Source organism: Panthera tigris, chromosome A2 (genome assembly GCF_018350195.1).
Source record: "Panthera tigris isolate Pti1 chromosome A2, P.tigris_Pti1_mat1.1, whole genome shotgun sequence".
Classification (NCBI taxonomy): domain Eukaryota; kingdom Metazoa; phylum Chordata; class Mammalia; order Carnivora; family Felidae; genus Panthera; species Panthera tigris.
The window spans coordinates 46,136,864-46,158,751 of record NC_056661.1 but is presented as its reverse complement, the minus strand read 5'-3'; the positions used below and the strand labels follow the sequence as shown (position 1 = coordinate 46,158,751).

General features: G+C 39.8%; 1 protein-coding gene across 1 annotated transcript in view; it reads left to right on the top strand.

Annotated features, from left to right (window-relative positions):
- SUMF1 (sulfatase modifying factor 1) overlaps positions 1-21,888 on the top strand; it is a 97,632-nt gene that overhangs the window by 18,709 nt on the left and 57,035 nt on the right. Inside the window, exons 2-3 of the mRNA XM_007076618.3 lie at positions 1,415-1,588; positions 5,490-5,564. Coding sequence (XP_007076680.2) covers positions 1,415-1,588; positions 5,490-5,564 — 249 coding nt within the window. The remainder of the gene's footprint in view (positions 1-1,414; positions 1,589-5,489; positions 5,565-21,888) is intronic.

Sequence of the window (21,888 nt, the reverse complement as noted above, 5' to 3'; positions counted from 1 at the left end):
GTGTTTCATAGCTCATTCACAAGGTTTCACAACCAGCATCAGTAATTCCAGAACATTGCATCACCCCCAAAAAGAAACGCTGTATCCATTCGCAGTCATTCCCCATTTTTATTTTCCTCCTACCTCTGGCAACTGCTGGTCTACACTATGTTTCTTTGGATTTGTCTGTTCCGGGCATTTCATAGGAATGGAATCATACAAGATGTGGCCTTTTGTGAGTAGATTCTTTCACTTAGAATAATGTTTTCAAGGTTCATCCATATTGTAATATGTACTGGCACTTCATTTCTTTTTATGGCTGAGTAATATATTATTTTATAGATGTACCACATTTTGTGTATCTGTCATTTGATGGACATTTGAGTTTCTGTTTTTTTGGCTGTTGTGAATAATGCTACTCTGAACATTTGTGTAGGAGGTTTCTTCGTGGACATTTGTTTTTATTTATCTTGGATATCTTTGTAGGAGTGAAATTGCAGGGTCATATGGTAACTCTGTTTTTAGATTTTTAAAGAACCAAGAGACTGCTTTCTAAGGCAGCTGCATCACTTCACATTCCTTCCAGCAATATGTGAAGGTTCCAACTTCCACATCCTTGTCAATACTTGTTATTGTCAATCTCTTTGGTTGTAGTCATGCTAGTGGGCATGAAGTAGAGTCTCTTTTTAGTTTTTACTTATATTTTTCTAATGATTCATGATGTTGAGCATAGGCTTGCATTTCTTAGGTGAATATATTCAGTGCAGTCCTTAGGTGCTCTTTAGGGCTAGACATACAGTTGTGAACAAGGCAGTCCACTGCTGTCTTGGAGATTAGATTTTATTTGAGACCGTAGATAGGAGCAAAGTAATTGCAATTAGAGTTTTAATAAGGAATCAATTAAGGACAAGGACATAATAAGGGCAAGACATGGTCCCTTATTAAACTTTTTAGTTATTCCATTTCAGTGATTTAAGTCTTTTCTATTTCATTGGAGACCCACATTCACTCAGTGGTTTTTAAGAATATGATATATGGCATTTTTGCATTTGATTTTATTTTTAAAAATAAAATTTGAAAAAATTCAAAGGAAATGAGAGCATATTAAAGGAAAATCATACTGAAATGTATAAAAAAGTGGAATATTTTCCCTGCCTTTCCACTCCAGCCATTAGCAGCTTGGTGACTATTTATTGCTCCAGACCTATTTCCACGGTATATATCATGTAGAGTTTTGATTAAGGAAACTACCTTGCGAAAGAATTTTCACGTGTTTTTGAGACTTGCACAGGAGCATGAGTGATATCACTGTGCAGTGATTTATGTGGTGGGCATGTAATACCTTGGGTGCTTATTGTGTGCTAGGTGCTCTGTGCTTGACACAGGTCCACTTTGGCTCTGATGGCACAACTCCTCGTCTCCCCTTTCACTGCAGATGGTCCTCATCCCCGCCGGAGTGTTTACAATGGGCACAGATGATCCTCAGATAAAGCAAGATGGGGAAGCACCTGCGAGGAGAGTTGCTATTGATGCCTTTTACATGGATGCCTATGAAGTCAGTAATGCTGAATTTGAGAAGTTTGTGAACTCAACTGGCTATTTGACAGAGGTAATAGGGTTGGGATGGGGAGGAAGAACTTGGTGTTTTCTAAAAAAAATTTTTTAAATGTTTATTTATTTTTGAGAGATAGAGAGACAGAGCATGAGTGGGGGAAGGGCAGAGAGAGGGGGAGACACAGAATCTGAAGGAGGTTCCAGGCTCGGAGCTGTTAACACAAAGCCCAATGCAGGGCTTGAGCCCATGAACCACGAGATCATGACCTGAGCTGAAGTTGGACGCTTAACTGACTGAGCCACCCAGGTGCCCCGAACTTGTTCTTTTCTAATATCGATTATCCACTTTTTATTATGTGCCCAATACCATGTTCAACACCTTATGTATATTTCATCTAATCTAGTTCTCATAGCAACCCCATGAGGCCAGTTATGTTTCAGGAAACTGAGGATTAGAAAGTGGTTTGCCCTGAGTTACACAGCTAGTGTTGGGGCTGGGATTCAGGCCTGGCTAGTGAGATGGCAGGGCCTGTGTTCTTAACCAGTAGCCTATATTGTGTCTGGGTTTTAATATGCAGAGTACCACTGCTCGGGGTTTTTGAGATAGCACATAGCATCTAGAGTAAGGCCACTTTTTCCCTTTCAAAAAATTGCAGTTTGGTTACATATTTCATTAAGCTATAGATGCAGAAGTGCGGCTTTTCATTTTTGTGGTTTTATTTCAATGCCTGACAACCCATAAGCTCTCCTGTAGCAGTTCCAGATTATTCTCTGGTTCTGAATCCCAAAGCAAGGTTCTGAAAGTGGATATTTATTCTAAAAGGGAATAAGTAGATGGAGGCTTTCTAGTTTATGAAACTTTCTCTAAGTGTCTAGAGTATACTTTTGTAGACTTCCCATTTTCTCTCACCAGAGGACTTTACCCTCGCCTTCAGTTTGTGGGATCCTTGTTTTGTTTTATTTCCCCCTGCCCAGGCCCAAGACATCATTTTTTTTTTTTTTTTAAAGTAGGCTTTATGCCCAGCATGGAGCCCAACGCAGAGCTTGAACTCATACCCCTGAGATCAAGATCTGAGCTGAGATCAAGACTCAGACGTTCCACCAACTGAGTCATCATGGTGCCCCTCAGTTTTCTCTTTTAAGTAAAAAAGTAATTTGAGGGGAGCCTCGCTGGCTCAGTTGGTGGAGCATACAACTCTTGATCTCACGGTTGTGAATTTGAGCCCCTCATTGTGTGTAGAGATTGCTTAAAAATAAAATCTTAAAAAAAAATAGTAATTTGAGAGTAAATGTTGAAAGCAAAACAGTGTTCAAACAGTGGTTATGCAGCATCACATTTCTTTGAATTTCCTAAAATATATAAAGTGTTTTTCTCTTTTATATGTGTTTAGAGTACAAGAAGTCCCTCTTTTTTTCGTTGTTTCATAAGGTTCCTCTCAGATCAGTTTCCTCAATAGTCTACGTAAGTTCGAAGAAGACTTGGAAGGAGAGGAGCTCCCTTCAGATTAGCATTTAACATAAAGAAGATAGAATCAACAGAATTTACGGCACCCAGGAACATGGATAGGGAAAAATGACATCTAGCTTTTTACTACTCTTTAACTGAAATTTAGCTTTTCCTTCAATTCTGAGGCAGATGACAAATCATACCAATGGTAGTAGCACCTCTAACTTTGTCACCAATAGAAATCACAAATGTTTTTGTCACATTATTGTTGTTGTATATAGCTTAAAATATTTGCATTTATCCCCACTTTAGAAATGATAATTATGAGACCTTCCACTAGATCTCACTTAATATTATTAATAAAGAGGACATGTATATTACTATAGCATAAATTAACCTTATTAATATTTATACATAACTAGTTTTCTTTGTAATCATATTGATTTTGTTTTATGCCTTTAAACATTTCATTCTGAGAAGGAGGCCCCTAAGCTTCACCACACTGCCTGAAGGGTCCAGGGCACAAAAAGTGTTAAGAACCCCTACTTTGCATAAATACTTCATCTTTTTATGACACTACATTTTTTTTTTCTTCCCCTGCATCTTCATTTCATATCACATTCTACTTACTCACCATGTTCTAGCCCAGCTGGTCTTGTTTCTATTCCTTGAAAACTCAGCATTCTTTTCCATCTTGAGATCTCAGCCGTATTTTTTTTCTTTTAAAGTTTATTTATTTATTTTGAGAGAGACAGAGAAAGCCTGAGTTGGGGAGGGGCAGAGAGAGAGAGAGAGGGAAACAGAATCCCAAGCAGGCTCCACACTGTCAGCATAGACCCTGACATGGGGCTTGAACCCACGAATTTGAGATCATGACCTGAGCTGAAACCAAGATTCAGACACTTAACCAACTGAGCCTCCTGGGTACCCCAGTGGCCCATATTTTTTTTCCCTGCTTGGAGTTTCCCTCTCTCCTTGCCTGTCCCCCTCTTACTGTGGCTGGCTTCTTCTCTTTCTTGATTCGTATCAGCTTAATGTTTCCTTCTCAAGAAGGCTTTCTCGGCTCACTCTATCAAACAGAGGCTTTTCTTGATACTCTTCATCTTACAGGGTCAAGTAAGTTGTAATTATTTTCTTCCTTTTTTTTCCTTTGATTTGATTTTTTTTGTCTGCATCCTCCCCTTGCACCAAGTAACTGCTCTTAAGACAGGGACTGTGCCTATTTTATATTGATCTTGTATCTCTGTCATTTAGTTCATAGTCAGGCACAGAACAGGGATGGGTGTTTGATACGTGTTCATTGGATGAAGGGTTGGCTTAGATGCTTAGGCATGTCGCCACAAGGGAAGAAGGAAGAAGAGCAGGGGAGAAGAAAAGATGATGAGCTCTGATGAGGAAAAGGAGTTTGAGCTGTCTGTAAGGCCTGAACTACAGGGATCCAGTAGGCAGTTAATATCATCTAGTGGGGATAGGACTGGAAGTAGAGATGTGAGGGTCAATTGCAGTGTGTGCTGGTGGCCATTAAAGGGATGAGACTGAAGGATTTTGTGTAGTGGTTTGTCACTGTATCTCAAAGTGTGATCTCTTGGACCACCTGTGTTAGAATCACCAGCTGAGCTGTTCACATATGCAGGCTCCTTGACCTCACCCCAGACCTCCAGAATCAGAATCTCTGGAACTGAGAAGCAGTAATGTGTAGTTTTGATAGGCTGGCCAGGTGATCTCCACTGCGCAAAGCCCAAGAGCCACTGGTGTAGCGAAAGAAGAGTAGAGAGCCCAGACAGAGCACTAGGGAGGAACAGTGGTCTAGAGACTAGAAGAAGAGTCTGTGCATTTCAGGGGGTGAGTAGGAAGAGTCAGAAAGAGGAGGGAAACTAGCAGAATAGAACCATGGAGACCAAGGGGTTAATGTAGGCATTTGCAGAATGAGGTCACATGCAACAAATAAGACCAGGTAGATGAGGACTTGAGACGGTAATGTTAAACGAAAATAATCAAAATACAAATTTCCATCTGATGCTTGAATTGGCCACTTGAGATTTATAAACACAGTTGACACTTTCATGGAGCCAGAGTATCATATCAGAATATCAGCAAGCAATGCCATTTAGTTCTTTTAGCTAGATTGCAGCAGCAGAACAAAGGACAAAGGTTGATTATGTAATCTGACATGTAAGGAATACTATTATTTCCAAGTCATTTGTAATACTTGGGGAGATGCATTTCCATCAACAGGAGCAATCACATTCTCAAAAGCTAATCTCTTCCAGTCTGCGTTCTTATCAGCTAAATGAACCTGAAAAGACAGTGGCCTCTGTAAGTGATATTAACTTGTTTTAATAGGAAGCCAGATGCTTTTAAGTCATTTCTGAATCCTCTGGGAAGTCATAAGAAAAACTTAAATTCATCTGGACAAGAAGAATCACTTTAACAGTGTGCAAAGAAAATGGTACTTGTGAAACATGTTACTCCAACCTTCCTGGATTTTTATTGCCTTCTTTCCTTTCAGGCTGAGAAGTTTGGTGACTCCTTTGTCTTTGAAGGCATGTTGAGTGAGCAAGTGAAGACTGATATCCAGCAGGCAGTAAGTAATGTTTAAACAGACTCTCACATTTTTCTACTGCTTGTTGGAAAGGGCTTGAAAACTCCAAACTACAAGTGCCACCCTCCTCACCACCCCCAGCACCTAACCATTTCTGCTCTAGATTTTATTGTGGTAACAGGCCCATGGGCCAGACCACCTTGAATTGAAAATGCCACAAGTCCAGGATGGTGTTTGAAGAAGTGTTGGGTCTGACTTGGGTTTCTGTCTTGTGCACCTGAGTGACACATTGTGTTGCTGAGGAAAACTCAGCTGGCCACTAGATGTTTCTGGGTTTTTTTTTACTTACAGTCATGTCTAGAATGGAGGCTTAAATATGAATTTTTTTTTTTTAAGTTCTCTTCTTAAAGTCTTGACCTCATCAGGTGCCAGTGTGGAGAGAGAGCTTCCTATTTAATTAAACATTCATGAATTCCTATGATCAGAGTAGTATTCATGAAAGGGGGACCTTTGCTCTGGATAGTCACAAGACACTGAGCCATGGAACTGGCCTTACCACCCAGGGTATACCTGCTTTCATAGAGAGGATCCAGGGAATGTGAATTAGGTGTGTTTTTCTCAGAAATCATGGGAATAGTGCACTGGGCTTCCATAACCTGTGTGGTGAGCAGAACTTGGGATTTCTGTATGTTTGAATATTTGTTTACACACATGTCTCAGAAGGAGGCAGAAAGTATAAGAACAAGGGAAGGGGTGTGGGTAAGCTAGGAGGTTGAAGGTTCACAAAACAAAGAGAGTAGGGAATGCAGAAGAGGCAGGAGGTGGTGAGAGAGAGACGGGAATTGGGGGCCGCCTTGATTGCAAGGGAGACTGATTAAGATACAGAGATTGAAGACAGGAATTCAACCCTAATCTTCCTTTGTTACACAGATTCCCTTTCGGTTGGCTGAACTTGGTCTTTCTGTATTGGTGTCACTGTTCTCTCTTGTGAGCAGTAGTGCCAAAAAAATTAAACTGTCCTGGCTCCCGTTTTCTTTCTTTTCCAATGACTGTAGCAAAAGTGGTGGGGGAGACATGAGGTGAAACCAGACTTGCTCTCAATTCATTTATAGGAGAATGAGGCCACTTTTTTGTACGTGTTTTACATAAATGTTTTTAAAACGTGACCAAGCTGCATCTGAATTTCAGTTTTCTTTGCTCATTACAAGTTTTTATTACAAGTCTACTATGTAATCCGATAGACTTTTTTTTTTTTTTTTTTTTTTAAAGGCCTTTGAGGTCACATTGGCCTAGGGTTGATGAGCCAGCAACTCTGGATGCAGTACCTTGTTCTAAGATACGGAGCTCAGATGAGGGAGGGCCTCTGTACTTATTTTTGTGATTTGCTCTTTTAGATACAGAGCCTCCTGTCACTTGAGAACCTCCAAACACATTAGGCATAAAGGCACAGGCAGATTATTGCTAGGCTCTGAAGGTGCCCTGTAAGTGCCTAGCGAAGAGTGTGTGGCTGTAACTAGGACAATAACAAGCCGCTCTCACGGGATCGTAGTGTTGCTCACTTGCTTAAATGCTCATAATGGAAAAGCAAACCTTTTAAGCATGTTTAGAAACGGCTGGAATGAATACGATGAATCTATTCGTGATTTGAGAGAGCTAAGTTTTTGTTTTCAACCCCTTCTTAGGCCTGACATAGTCTCATGCACCAGACCTTTTTTTAACCCAGTGTTTCCACAAGCATAGCATATGGGATGGCCCAGGAGGGGACTGGAAGTGAAACAGGAGTTAAGTTAAGGTGGTATGCAGCTAAGCATAAGCTAATCCTGAATCATGGAGTGAGACAGATATTCCCTTTTCAGGTCTCTTCCTAAACCTGAATACGTCAAGGCCTAAGTCTCATTTGAGTGATGACATCATTAGCACTAGGTGACACTTGTTAGTCTCCTTTTAAACATGCAAAATTGACCTTGGAACCTTCCCCAGGCTACAGTAGCTAACAGAATTTAGTAATATTGTTTACTTTCATGTAATTATTTTATAATATTATTTATTTTCATATAATTATTTAAAATAATTCATACAACTTTTAAATGAATGTACTTATTTTAAATGTCATAAATGTTCTTTTTGTGACAGCACTGGTGATACAGATTTTCCTTTAATAAAGCCTTTTTATTGTAAAATAAAACACAAATACAGAAAACCGCACAAAGCAAATGTTTAGCTTACTGAGTGTTCTAAGGTGAGCATGTTTGTAACTATCACTTAAGTCAGGAACAAGAATTTCGCTGCCTGTCCCAATAACCCCCTCCATGAACCACAGCTTTGTCCCCCTTCTCTGTCCCTAAAGTTGCCATTATCCTGCTTTTTATTTTTTTATTTTTTAAGTAAGCTTCATGCCCAGTGCAGAGCCCGGTGCGGGACTTGAACTCATGACTGTGAGATCAAGACCTGAGCTGAGATCAGATCAAGCTATCCTGCTTTTTAAAGTAAATGCTTCCTGGGCCACCTGGGTGGCTCACTCAGTTAACTGTCCACCTTTGACTCAGGTCATGATCTCACAGTTCATGGGTTTGAGCCCCAGTCAGACTCTGCTGACAGCTCAGAGCCTGCTTGGGATTCTCTCTCTGCCCCTCCTCCAGTCACGCTTTCTCTCTCTCTCAAACATAAATAAGTAAACTTAAAAAAAATGAAGTAAATGCTTCCCTGTATTTCTTTATAGTATTATCACCATTTGTACATCCCAAGACTACTTTACTATAGTTTAATCCTACCCATTTAAGCATAAATTTGTGGCTTTTTCAAGACATTTTAAATCACAAGTTTCCCTTCCATTGTCCTCTTTCCTCTGCTGCGCCCCCCCCCCCCCCACTTTATCCCTAACAATTTATCTCTGGAAGAATCCTGTGGATGTTTCCCTGGTCTGAATCTTGTTGTTTTCCCTCTCATGGTGCACTTCACCTGTTTTCTCTGTCCTCTGCATTTCCTGTGGTCTGGGAGCTGGATCCACAGGCCTGATCAGACTCGTGTTTGAGCCCTATGACATGACCTCAGATAATTTGGTGTTTGTTGTATACATTGTTCTTAGGTTTTTGATGTTGCTGTTTAGTTGCTTTGTCTGTTTTATGCATAGATTTGGAGAGATCCAAAAAATTATACTGCTGCTTTCATCTTGGGTAGGTTTTTTTTTTTTTGTTTGTTTGTTTGTTTTTTTTTGTTTAATGTAAAGTTTTGAGGCAAGACATTGAACTGGCTTTTAGGGTTTTCCCGCAAAAATATCTGAAACTGTGTGAATTTAATTGTTTAAAACAGAGTACATGTGCATGATGAAATCTACTTAGTTGTGATTATCATTTGAAGGGATTTAAAAAAAGTGTTTATTTATTGATTTTGAGAGAGACAGAGTGCCTTAGTGAGCAGGGGAGGGGCAGAGAGAGAGGAAGAGAGAGAATCCCAAGCAGGTTCCCTGCTAAGCATAGAGCCTGATTTGGGTCTCAGTCCCAGGAACCTCTGAGGTCATGACCTGAACTGAAATCAACAGTTGAATGCTTAACCTGAGCTACCCAGGCGCCCCTGTTGTGATTACCTTTTGAATGCTCAATTTGAAATAATCGTCTTAAAAGGTATAGCTTTTAAATCCTTTAAAAGATTAATGCTAGTTTTTGTTGCTGTGCTATTTTTGTTTTATGGTATTTTAATCTAGTTAACCCTTCTATTGTTGAAAAAGATAGTGTTTAAAATATTTAATGTTTAAAAAGTACCTTCTTTTTAATAATTGTATTATTAATTTGTCTTATAAATCTTTGACATGAAGAATGGCCATGGGGTGGGGTGAAAACAGTTGCTCTTGGTTTGTGGTTTGGCACTTACTGAATTTGCTAACATTTTAAGGAAACAAATTTGAATAGGTGTCCTTGATAAAGGAGGAGGGTAGACTATTTTGAGAAGTTCTTTTTAACTGAAAGCCAGTTTCAAGTGAGGAATCAGAATTACCAAGTCATTTTTTTTTTTTTTTTTTAAGTAAAAAACAATTTCGAGACAGCCATCTCCTGCCCAAGTAATGCTGGGTACTGTGTTATTTGGATGAGGCTGGACCAGCACAAACCGCAAGGAGTAATGCAGCCTGACTGTCTCTTACATAATCACAACTGGGTGATGACTCTGAGGTAGAAAGAGAGCTGTTAATAAGGATGTGATTCAGTTACCTAAATGTGCATGGGTTGTAATGAGAAATGCCTTGGGGCCCAGCAAGATTCTGACGTCATACCGCAAAAATAATTTTTAGAAAAAGCCCTGGTAAGTCAACTAGTGTAAGCCAAGCCAGAAAGTGTTCAGAAAGGCAAGTTCCAGTATGTAAGAAAAGTAAATTCAAATGACTCAAAACATGAACCTGACGGATAAATGGCTCAGGCTCGTTTTTGATGTTAGAAGTTTTACTTTTCTGGTAGCTCAACCACGGTTTCTCTGAACAACTTCATTTCGGCTTTAAGAAGTTTCTGCTTTCACAGGACCAATGAGGCTTTTGTTTCACAAACTGATTTTGGGGCTTGTTTATTCAGAGAAGCCATAAGGAAACGATCACAGCCTTGGAGTGAGGGAGACCTGGTTTTAAACCTCAGCTATGCCTTTTACCAGTTGGTTTTGGGAAAAGGCACTCAATTTCTTTGCTACTCTTTTTTTTTTTTTTTTTTTTTTTTGACTTTTCAAGTTTGAGAGTTTATTTTGAAAGTTTTGGGTCATCTTTTTTAAGCATTTTGATCTACAGATTTTTTTTTTATGATCCCATTAGTTCCACATTCTATAGTATAGTTGTTTTTATACCTAAATATTTTCTAATGTCCAATATCATTTCTCTTAGTGATTCTGTTTGTTTTTGCTTTATATATTTCAGAGCTATGCTGTTAAGCTTGAAATTGTAAGTGCATAAGTGTAGAAATGTATTCTTTTTGTTGAATTAAATGTTTTGTGGTTTGTAAAAAGGGATTCTCTTTTTCTCTAGTAAATTTTATCTTCAAGTCTATTTTTTCTGATATCTCCATAGGTGCACAAGCTTTCTTTTGTCTAATTTTTATCTAATACATACTTTTCCATCTTTTCGTTTTCATTCTATCTGTATCTATGTTTTTAGGTAGATTTTTTGGGTTTTTTTCCCCCAAAGTTTTATTTATTTAAATAATCTCTATACCATTTGTGAGGCTTGAACTCATGACCTTGAGATCAAGAGTCATATGCTCTTACAAATGAGCCAGTGGGGCACCCCTAAGTATATCTCCTGTAAATAGTATACAGATGTTTTTATTTATTTTTATTTTTTTAAGTTCATTTATTTATTTTGAGAGACAGAGAGTGAGTGGTGAAGGGGCAGAGAGAACGACAGAATGCCAGCCAGGCTCTGTGCTGTTAGCACAGAGCCCAACAAGAGGCTTGAACCCAGAAACCACGAGATCATGACCTGAGCTGAAATCAAGAGTCAGATGCTTAACCGACTGAGCCACCCAGAACCCCAGTATATAACTGTTTTTAAGAAATCCATTCTAATAGTGTTTGTCTTTCAGTCAAGAGTTTATTTATGTTTATATATAGTTTATTATGATTACCTATGTATTGGCTTTATTTCTACCATTTTATTCTTTTCTTTCTCTTTATCACATTTTTTCTCTTCTTTTTTCTTCAATTTATTGCATATTTTTATTTTTTCTCCTCATTCTAACTTCACTTGTCTCCTTAGAAGTTCTATATGTATGTATCTTCATTTACTAAACTATTGTAACGTTCATTTAAAGTCTAACTTTTAGTCTGTTCATTTTTCTGCTCTATAATACTAGGACCGTGCTCTCATCATCCCCATCCAACTTATGTATTACTGATATCCACTATTTTATTCCAATTTGTTCTCTTCCTCCAGTACTTAGATGTTATCAATACATTTCTATATAATCAATATTCAGTTGTGGCTATAATTACTGCTGTCTGCACCCTCCTTTCTGCATGCCAGACAGAATGTATCTTCTGACTAAAGGACATCCTTTGGTAGTAAATGTTCTTGTTATTAATAGTTTGAAAATATCTTTAATTTTGTTTTGTTGAAAGATATTTTCATGAAGTAAAAACTTGAGATTGGCAATTATTTACTGTCTGTTCACCAAAGAGATGATTTCACTGTCTTCTGGCTTCTGTTGTTGCCATTCTTCAGTCTGGTGCTTTTCCTGTGCAGGTGATCTGGCTCTGGCTGCTTTTACGATTATCTCCTGTCTTTGTGATTATACATTTGGACTGTGATATTTATAGGTGTTGATTTCTATCATTTATCCAGCTTGAGTGTCATTGGGCGTCCTGGATCTGAGGACTGTTTCTTAAACAACTGTGGACTCTTTTTTTTTTTTTTTTTTTTTTTTTAAGTAGGCTTCATGCCCCACGTGGAGCCCAATGCAAGGCTCCAACTCACGACCCTGAGATCAAGACCTGAGCTAGACATTTAACCAACACCCAGGCGCCCCAACTTCAGACTATTCTTAACCATTATTGTTTTCAATATTGCTTTTTCTTCATTCCCACTTACCCCTCTTAGGGACTCCAGTTAGGTGTGAGTCAGCCCTTGTCAATCTCTTAAACCCACTTTTGAATCTATGGGTATATATATTCCATTTATATATTTTATTTTAATTTTCGTTGCTTTTTGGCTATGTCTTTGGTAATATTAGTAGTTGCCATGAGGATTACAAGATGTGTACATAACTTCTCACAGTCTATCATAGAGTTAACGTTTTAATGCTTCAAGTAAATGTAAGTACCTCATAACCATATAGGTTCCTTTACCCCTGTGCTATACTTGGCATATATAGTACATCTCTATACATTGAAAAGACCCAAGATGGTGTTATAATTTTTGTTTGCAACATATATATATATATATATATATATTTAATGTTTATTTAATTTTGAGTGAGAGAGAGAGAGAGAGAGACAGAGAACGAGTGGGGGAGGGGCAGAGAGAGAGAGAGAGAGGGAGACACAGAATCTGAAGCTGGCTCCAGGCTCTGAGCTGTCAGCACAGAGCCTGACGCGGGGCTTAAACTCATGAACAGTGAGATCATGATCTGAGCCCAAGTCGGATGCTTAACCGACTGAGCCACCCAGGTGCCCCTGTATTTTTAATTTAAAGTAGAAAAGTAATCTATTATATTTACCCAAACCATTTCTGTTGCTCTTTATTTCAGAAGTTGCCTGTTTTCCTCTGGTATTATCTCCTTTCAACCTAAATAACTTCTGTTAGCATTTATGTGAGAACAAGTCTTATATCCATGAATTCTCTTAGTTTGTTCTCATCTGAGATGAGACATGTCTTTATGTCCCCTTCATTCCTGAAGGATATTTTCACTGGATACAACAGATCTCTGGGTTGGCACTTCTTTCATCACTTTGAAAATGTTTGACTGTTTTCTAGTCATGTGGTTTCTGATAGCACCAGTTCAATCACTGGTCTCTTATATCTATTAGTGCCATTATTTTCTGGCTCCTTTCAAGACTTAAAAAATCTTAGGGCGCCCGGATGGCTCAGTCGGTTAAGCATCAGACTTCGGATCAGGTCATGATCTCGCAGTTCGTGAGTTCGAGCCCCGCATCAGGCTCTGTGCTGGCAGCTCAGAGCCTGGAGCCTGCTTCAGATTGTGTGTCCCCCTCTCTCTCTGCCCCTCCCCTGCTCGTGCTCTCCCTTTCTCCCTCTCTCAAAAATAAATAAACATTAAAAAAATTAAAAAAAAATCTTGTCTTTGTAGTTTGATTATGATTTGGACATTTGGGGTTTTCTTAGGATTTAGGGATTATCCTATTTTTTGAGGTCCTTGGTCTGTAGATTTATGGCTTTAACCACATTAGGGGAGTTTTCAGCCATTTTGGCAAATATTTTTTTCAACATTAATGTCTCCTTTCTTTTTAGGACTCCAATGCATGGGTGTTATCCCATGTAGATATTATCCTACAGGTCCCTAAGGCTTTCTTCATTGTTTTAAAATTGTTTTTTTCTCTCTGTTCTTTAGATTGTGTACTTTCTATTGATATATCTTCAAGTTCCCCCTTTTCTGTTATTGTCATTGTGCTCTTGAGCCTATCCAGTGAATTTTTAATTTTAGATATTATATTTTGCAATTCTAAAGTTTTTTTATTTTTTAAAAATTTTTTTAAATTTTTTTATTTTTTTAACATTTATTTATTTTTGAGACAGAGAGAGACAGAGCATGAACGGGGAGCGTCAGAGAGAGAGGGAGACACAGAATCCCAAACAGGCTCCAGGCTCTGAGCAGTCAGCACAGAGCCGGATGCAGGGCTCAAACTCACGGACCGTGAGATCATGACCTGAGCCGAAGTCGGCCGCTTAACCGACTTAGCCACCCAGGCGCCCCTCTAAAGTTTCTTTTTAAAAAATAGTTCCTGTTTCTCTGCTGATAACTCCTACCTATCTATTTATTTCAAGAATATTCACCTTTACCTCATAGCTGATGATTGTAATAGCTGCTTTAAAGTCTTTGGTAATTCCGGGGTGCCTGGGTGGCTTGGTCGGTTCAGTGTACAATTCTTGATCTCAGGGTTGTGAGTTCATACCCTGTGTTGGGCTCCATGCCCTTAAAAAAAAGTCTTTGATAATTCCATCTGGGGTATCTTATGGTTGGCACTGGTTCATTTTCTTTTCCCTTCAGTGTTGAGTTTCTGGTCTTGATATAATTCTCAGGAAAATGTTGAGTTTTTTTTTTTTTTTTTTTTTAAAGGCAGTTAATCTGGTAACCTGGTTAGGTGTAGACCCCCAGTTTTGTCTTGTTTACTGCCAGTGGTGATTTTGTAGTTTTGTTTCTTCATTCCTTTTTTGCCAGTGCATCACTGTGGTTAATTATTTTTTTCTTTACTGTAACTAGCATTTTGCTTCTTTTAATCAATTTCTTGTATGGGTAATAATACCTAACTAGGAGAGTATTGTAAAGATCAAATTCATGTACAAAGAACCACCTACTACAGTACTTAGCACATAAGAAGTCTTTTAGTAAATGTCATTATGCTGGCTTCTTCCAGTGTGCTATCTCTAATTGAAAATTGAGTTAAATTTTCTTTGCTTTGCTTTACTGTTGCCCATTTGTAAGATTTGATAACATCATATATAGCACTCTGCCAAGTTGTAATGATATTTTGAAAGGATTTGGTATTGTGGAATAAATCCTCTTGGATTATCTCAGAGTCCTTGGCTGGAGAAATATCAGTGATACATCCTTTCTTTTTCTTTTTTTCTTTCTTTTTTTTTTAGTGGGGGTGGTGAAAATATACAAAAACATAAAATTTAACATTTTAACCATTAAAAAAATTTTTTTTAATGTTTGTTTATTTTTGAGAGACAGAGTGTGAGTGGGATGTGGGGCAGAGAGAGAGGAAGACACAGAATCTGAAGCAGGCTCCAGGCTCTGAGCTGTCAGCACAGAGCCCCATGTGGGGCTGGAACTCACGAATCGAGATCACGACCTGAGCTGAAGTTGGACGCTTAACCTACTGAGTCACTCAGGCACCCCTTTTTTAACCATTTTTGAGCATACAGTTCGCTGGCAGTAAGTCATTCCCAATGTCATGCAGTCATCATCACTGTATTTTTCCTGAATTTGTTGACCATCCCTTACAGAAACTCTGTACCCATGAAGCAATAACTTCACATTCTCCCTTCCCTCCCATCACCTGGTAACCTTGATTGTACTTGGTCTCTCTATAAGTTTCTTTACTCTCCGTGTCTCATAGAAATGTCCTTTTGTGTCTGGCTTATATGACTTAGCAAAATGTCTTCAAGTTTCATTTATGTTACAGCATTATTAGATTTCATCTCTTTAAGGCTGAATGATATTCCATTGTTTCTATAGACTACATTTTGTTTATCTGTTCATCTGTTAATGGACATTTGTGCTGTTTCTGGCTATTTAACATCTAATAGCTGTTTTGGCTTTTGTGAATAATGCTGCTGTGAACATTGGTCTACAAGTGTCTGAGTGCCTGCTTTCAATTCTTTTGACTATGTACAGTGACGTATTTTTTGAGTAGTTGTTTGGATTCATGCCTCCTTAATTACCTGCCATTATCCCTGTGGTGTGTTCTTTGACTTCTTCTAGTGATAGAAATGAGTCTACCTCCCTCTGTTTGAAAGTTTGCTTTTTGGCTTAAAATGTGGCCTCTTTAGCAAACAATCAAAAATGTCCTATTGTCCTCCAGATACTTTGCTATTCCTGAGAATACAGAAATGGAAGATATTCCACCCTGTTGCCCTTTACAGGCTCACAATTTAAGGGATGGGGTCATATAGGCTCTAAACCAAAATTAGATGTTTTTTTCTGATTTATGAATTTTTTATATCAAATGTTTTAGAGAAATAAAAACGAAGACACATACATCATGTTTTTTAAAATTTTCAAAAAGAATGAGAATATGTGAGATCCATACCATCGTGGAATGTCCTGGAGGTAGCATGAAATAACATTGAGAAATGAATTGGGAAGGGCATGGACAGGTGCTGTGGTAAGGAGTGCTGTGGAGCAGTTAGGGGAGGTGCCAGGAGAGCTGCATTTGTTGTTGACCAGGAAAGGACTGTGTGAGGAAGAGGCATTTAAGGGAAGCCTTGCAGATATGGAATAACTAATTTTGGGATCAATTAGAGCAAAGCATCTGGTGAAGGACCTACTATGTTCCTATGCTCTGGCTACTCACCTTCAGACTTCTATGGTCTGGTCTTAGCTACATTTACTCTGGGAAGTCCATTTGAAATGGCTTTCTCTTGTCCCATATTCCAGATTTAGATTGTTCCATTTATTCTTGTCGCTTCTTGTGCTTTCTTTTTATGTCAGTTGTCTCACTTATAATTGTTTCTGTAGGTATTTGTTGAATGCCTTCCCCTTTACCAGGTATATTCTATAATGGTGTGTGAGAATGCACTATACCACTATGTCCTCAGCATAGTAACTATCACTTAAGCACCTAATAAATATTTGCCAAAAAAATGAAAGAATGCCATTTGGGTATCATCTATTAGAGCATTTAGTTTTTGAAAGCTACGGGGCTCAGACCTCACATGACCTGTCTCATGTTGGAAAGTTGCTTTTTCTTGGCAAGAAAACACTGGCTTAGTCAATCGGGGTTGAGGTAGGTTCACAGTAACTGAGTTATTTGGGAAGGGTGGTCCAGGGGTGGCTGATGGGATAAGATAAGAAGAAAACATAGTCACACAACTGTATTTTGTGTCTGTTTTTGAAAAGAATAGTTGTCTGTCTGATTGAGGAGTCAATGTGTGGTGTAGGCTCAGGAAGCAAAGCCTGATAACCCTGGAAGGTGAGAACCCAATACAATAGGATAACAGGGCATAGTTTTTTTTTCCAACCTGCGCTGAAACAAGGCACCTGATCAGAATGAGTGTGAATGAGGCAAGGCATATTGGGGTTCTAGAGGCTCAGACGTGAAATATCTCTTTAAGTAGTCCTTAAGTTTCTCCTCCTCCTCTTCCTTCTCCTCCTCTTCCTCTTCTTCTCTTTCTTTTCCATCTTCTTCCTCTTCTTCCTCTTCTCCTACTTCTTCTTCTAGTAGGCTTCATACTTAGCACAGAACCCAACACGGGGCTTGAAGTCACCACTCTGACATCAAAACCTGAGCTGAGATCAAGAGTTGGACATTTAAGTAACTGAGCCACCCAGGTACCCCCTTAAGTTTCTTTCCAAGTCCTAGGTCTTTTGTGATTTGACTTCGATGAAGAAGTAATAATGATTCTCACATCCCCGTACCTCCTAAATATTGGTGTCTGCATTGTAAACCTCTAAAGTGAGACAAAGATTGACTATTGAGTAGGGAGTCATGCCTAGGAGAGATCCAGCTTTAAGAAGAAGTTATGCAAAAATGAGAATTTTGAGTCAATGGAACTTTCAAAACCATTTGGCAAAAAACACTTTCTTTATAGATGAGGCAGTTATGGCCCAGGAGGGGAAATGGTTTGCCTCAATTCTGGATAATGTCGAGGGTGGTACCTACCTATTAGTCCTTGAGAACCAGTATAGGACCTTTCCCACTGTGTAAAACTCATAAGCCAGGAGCTGAGTCTCTCTCTTTACAAAAGGACATCCCATTGAAAGACTATATCTAAAACTGGTATTTATCCAGAACATGCTCACCCAAAGTGGGGAGGGGTTTGGAAAACATGGAAACCTCAGGAACAGGTGAATTTATTCATTAAACAAATGTTTATCTCGTATGTGCTATGGGCGAGGCAGTGTTCTGAGTGCTGTGGATACAACAGGGAAGCAGGTATGAGTCCTCAGTCTCTTGAAGGTTTAACTCTGTAAGACTCTAAACAAGTGAAGTTGTAATGGACTATGCTAATGGTCTATGAATAAAGTAAAGAGAGTAACAGGATAGAAAGTGGCTGTAATGTACTGTGGTCGGCTTCTTTTGGCTCTTTTATTTGTGGGGTCTGGGATGGCTTCTCTGACACTTGAGCGGAAACCTAAATGAGGAATAGGAGCCAGCATGACCAGTAATGAGGGAGTGATGAACGAGGGGGATTGTGATGTAAGTTGATGGTTAGGTTGGAAAAATAGGTGGCAAGTGGATTACATAGGGCTCTGCAGCCTCAGAGAAGTTTGGGTTTCTTCTTCAGTGCAGTGAGAAGCCATTGGACCTAGTTAACATTCAATAAAAAATTTTTTTGTTTATTTATTTCTGAGACAGAGAGAGACAGAGCATGAGTGGGGGAGGGGCAGAGAGAGAGGGAGACACAGAATCCGAAGCAGGCTCCAGGCTCTGAGCTGTCAGCACAGAGCCTGACGTGGGGTTCGAACTCACAAACCATGAGATCATGACCTGAGCCGAAGTCGGTCACTCAACCGACTGAGCCACCCAGGCGCCCCGGACCTAGTTAACATTTTAAAGAGGCTGCTCTGTACCATTATCAACAATAGCCAAACTATGGAGAGAGCCAAATGTTCGTTGACTGATGAATGGATAAAGAAGATGCGGTATATATACACAGTAGACTATTACTCAGCCATCAAAAAGAATGAAATCTTGCCATTTGCAATGACGTGGATGAAGCCAGAATGTATTACACTAAACAAAATCAATCAGAGAAAGACAAATACCATATGATTTCACTCATATGTGGAATTTAAGAAACAAAACAGATGAACATATGGGAAGGGGTGGGGAAGAGAGGAGAGGGAAACCACAAGAGACTCTTAATATTAGAGAACAAACTGAGGGTTGATGGAGGGAGGTGCATGGGTGATGGGCTAGATGGTTGATGGACATTAAGGAGGGTACTTGGGATGAGCACTGGATGTTGTATGTAACTGATGAATCACTGAATTCTACTCCTGAAACCAATACTGCACTATATGTTAACTAATAAAAATTTAAATTAAAAAAAAAGTAAAGAGGTTGCTCTGGCTTCTGCATGGGTTTTGTCACAGTTGGTGAGACTTGATTGCTGTAGAGCAGGGTGGTAGGAGTAGAGATGCTCACGCGTCAGGCTCTGGGCCGATGGCTCGGAGCCTGGAGCCTGTTTCCGATTCTGTGTCTCCCTCTCTCCCTGCCCCTCCCCCGTTCATGCTCTGTCTCTCTCTGTCCCAAAAATAAATGAAAAACGTTGAAAAAAAAATTAAAAAAAAAAAAAGGGGCGCCTGGGTGGCGCAGTCGGTTAAGCGTCCGACTTCAGCCAGGTCACGATCTCGCGGTCCGTGAGTTCGAGCCCCGCGTCAGGCTCTGGGCCGATGGCTCGGAGCCTGGAGCCTGTTTCCGATTCTGTGTCTCCCTCTCTCTCTGCCCCTCCCCCGTTCATGCTCTGTCTCTCTCTGTCCCAAAAATAAATAAAAAACGTTGAAAAAAAATTAAAAAAAAAAAAAAAAAAGGAGTAGAGATGCTCAAAGTGGTCTGATATTTGGAAGTACATCTGAACCCATAAGGGGAGAAGGAGAGGAAGGACTCAAGTATGACTACTACGTTTTGGCCTGAGAAGCTGGGGAGATGGTGATTGCCTTTGAGATGGTAGAGAACCTGGAGAAGGTTGGAGAAATTACTGAACCTAGTGAAGACTAAGAGTTGACTGAATTATAATTATTCTACAAATGTCTGAAAGGTGATCTGAAAGGAATTTGATTTATTCCATGTGATCCTTGGGAGCCTAATGAGTGCCAGCAGTTGGAAGGCCTCTGGAAGGCATTTCATTTTAACCATTGATTAGGAATCTTCTGTTTACTAGAATGACCTAGACATGAGGGACTGCCTGTGAGGAAGTGGTGTCGGTCACCCGAATTGTTCAAGCTGAGACAGGGAGACCATCTATTGATAGAGTGACCATACAATTTATTGTCCAAATCAGGACACTTTTGAGAGTGAAATGGGATGCTCTTAATTATGCTGGATAACAGGTGTAAATCTGGACTGCTCCATCACATGAGGACCAGTGTTTATCCTACCTTACCTATCCTCCTAGGGACACTGTAGAAAGGATGCCTTTGGGTATAAAAGTTGAAATCACGTGACCTCTTGACATTCCATTCAGATCTAAGGTTCTGAAGATCTGTGGTATGTTTTATTGAACCAAAAATATTGATGCCCAACTTTTCTGATTAAGTGAAGTACACTTACAATGCAGGCAGCTTCCTGTGTGGAATGCCCTACCCACTCCTTCCCTGCTTCACTTGCTCCTCCTTCTCACCTCTTATGGGAAGCACTTGCAAAGTAGCATCCCCTGACTGTGGTTGGGTGCCCCTCCTTGGGCTCCCATAGCTCATCCAGTTCCTCTTGGTACAGTGTTTAATGCAGGCTTAAAGTCATCTACTCATTTGTTTGCCTTCAACCCCAGATTGTATGCTTCGTTTCTGCACCTCCTGGGCCCAGCACAGGGCTGGCGTAGGGCAGATGTTCATGGAATGTTTATTGAGTGAATGAATGAATGAGTGAATGAAACCATTGTGAATTAGTTTTTTTTTTAAATGTTTATTTTTATTTTTGAGAGAGAGAGAGAGAGACAGAGCATGGACGGGGGAGGGGCAGAGAGAGAGGTGGGCACCGAATCTGAAGCAGGCTCTAGGCTCTGTCAGTGCAGAGACTGACTTGGGGCTTTGAACCCACAAACTGTGAGATCGTGACCTGAGCTGAAGTTGGACACTTAACTGGCTGAGCCACCGAGGCGCCCCCATTGTGAATTAATTTTATAGATTTCTAGTAATAAACTGACTAGATGTTACTAGTATATTACTAATATCTAGTATATTAGATAAGATTTCTTAGTGTACTAATTTTGCTGATTGAGGAAACCATGGCTCAGAGAGGTTCAGTAACTTGCCCAATGTCACATTGCTAGTAAATAGCAGGAGAGGCAGGGTTGGAACCTACTAACAACTTGGTGAACTACTTGGCTCAGATGCATACTATATCCCTTTATTCAAAACTTAATTACATGTTACAGTTTAAAGATTTTGAACAGTTCTGCAATAATAATAATATAATAATAGACTTGTTTAACTTGATTGACCCTGTGCCTTCCTAACTACTTAGACTGCTGTGACTGTGGAGCCTCCCCACCTCCACCACCATCTCCCCCTTCACCTACCAACATCTTGTAAACTATTAGGAAACAGCTGTTGGAAAATGCTTGGATAGTAGAAAAGAGTTATGAACTGAAAATCTGCAGTTGTAAGTTCTTTTCCTGGCTTTGCCTGCTGCTTTTCAGGGCTTATTTTTTCATCTGCAAAATGAGGAAGTTTAAATAGATGGCCTCCCAGATCCATCCCACCTTTAAAACCCTGCAGCATTGTAAGCATGCCTGTGTTAAGCATGCAGTCATACTGGGAAAACATGGCATCCCTGAGTGTAGAGCCAGGTTTCCACTCCCTGCCAAGCTCATCTTTGCTTCCCCAACTCTAGCAGAGCTTTGCAAGATACACAATGTTGTTAAAAATTATGCATATGTTTCCTATATTGTGTGTTGTCACCACAAGGAGAATCAGCATTCACTATGCTGCCTCTGGCACAGTGTCCAGCTGCAGGGTGAAATGTACATGTCGGGCTGGTAACCTGAAGAAGTTAGCCCTGTGGAGTATTCAGAATTTGTTCTGTGGTCCTGCAGCCCTAGGCTGAGATGGGCTAGCTCAGTAGTAGCCTCTAGTTTCTTTTCTTTTTTTTTTTTTTTCTAACATTTATTATTTATTTTTGAGACAGAGAGAGACAGAGTATGAACGGGGGAGGGTCAGAAAGAGAGGGAGACACGGAACCTGAAACAGGCTCCAGGCTCTGAGCTGTCAGCACAGAGCCCGATGCGGGGCTTGCACTCACAGACCGCGAGATCATGGCCTGAGCTGAAGTCGGA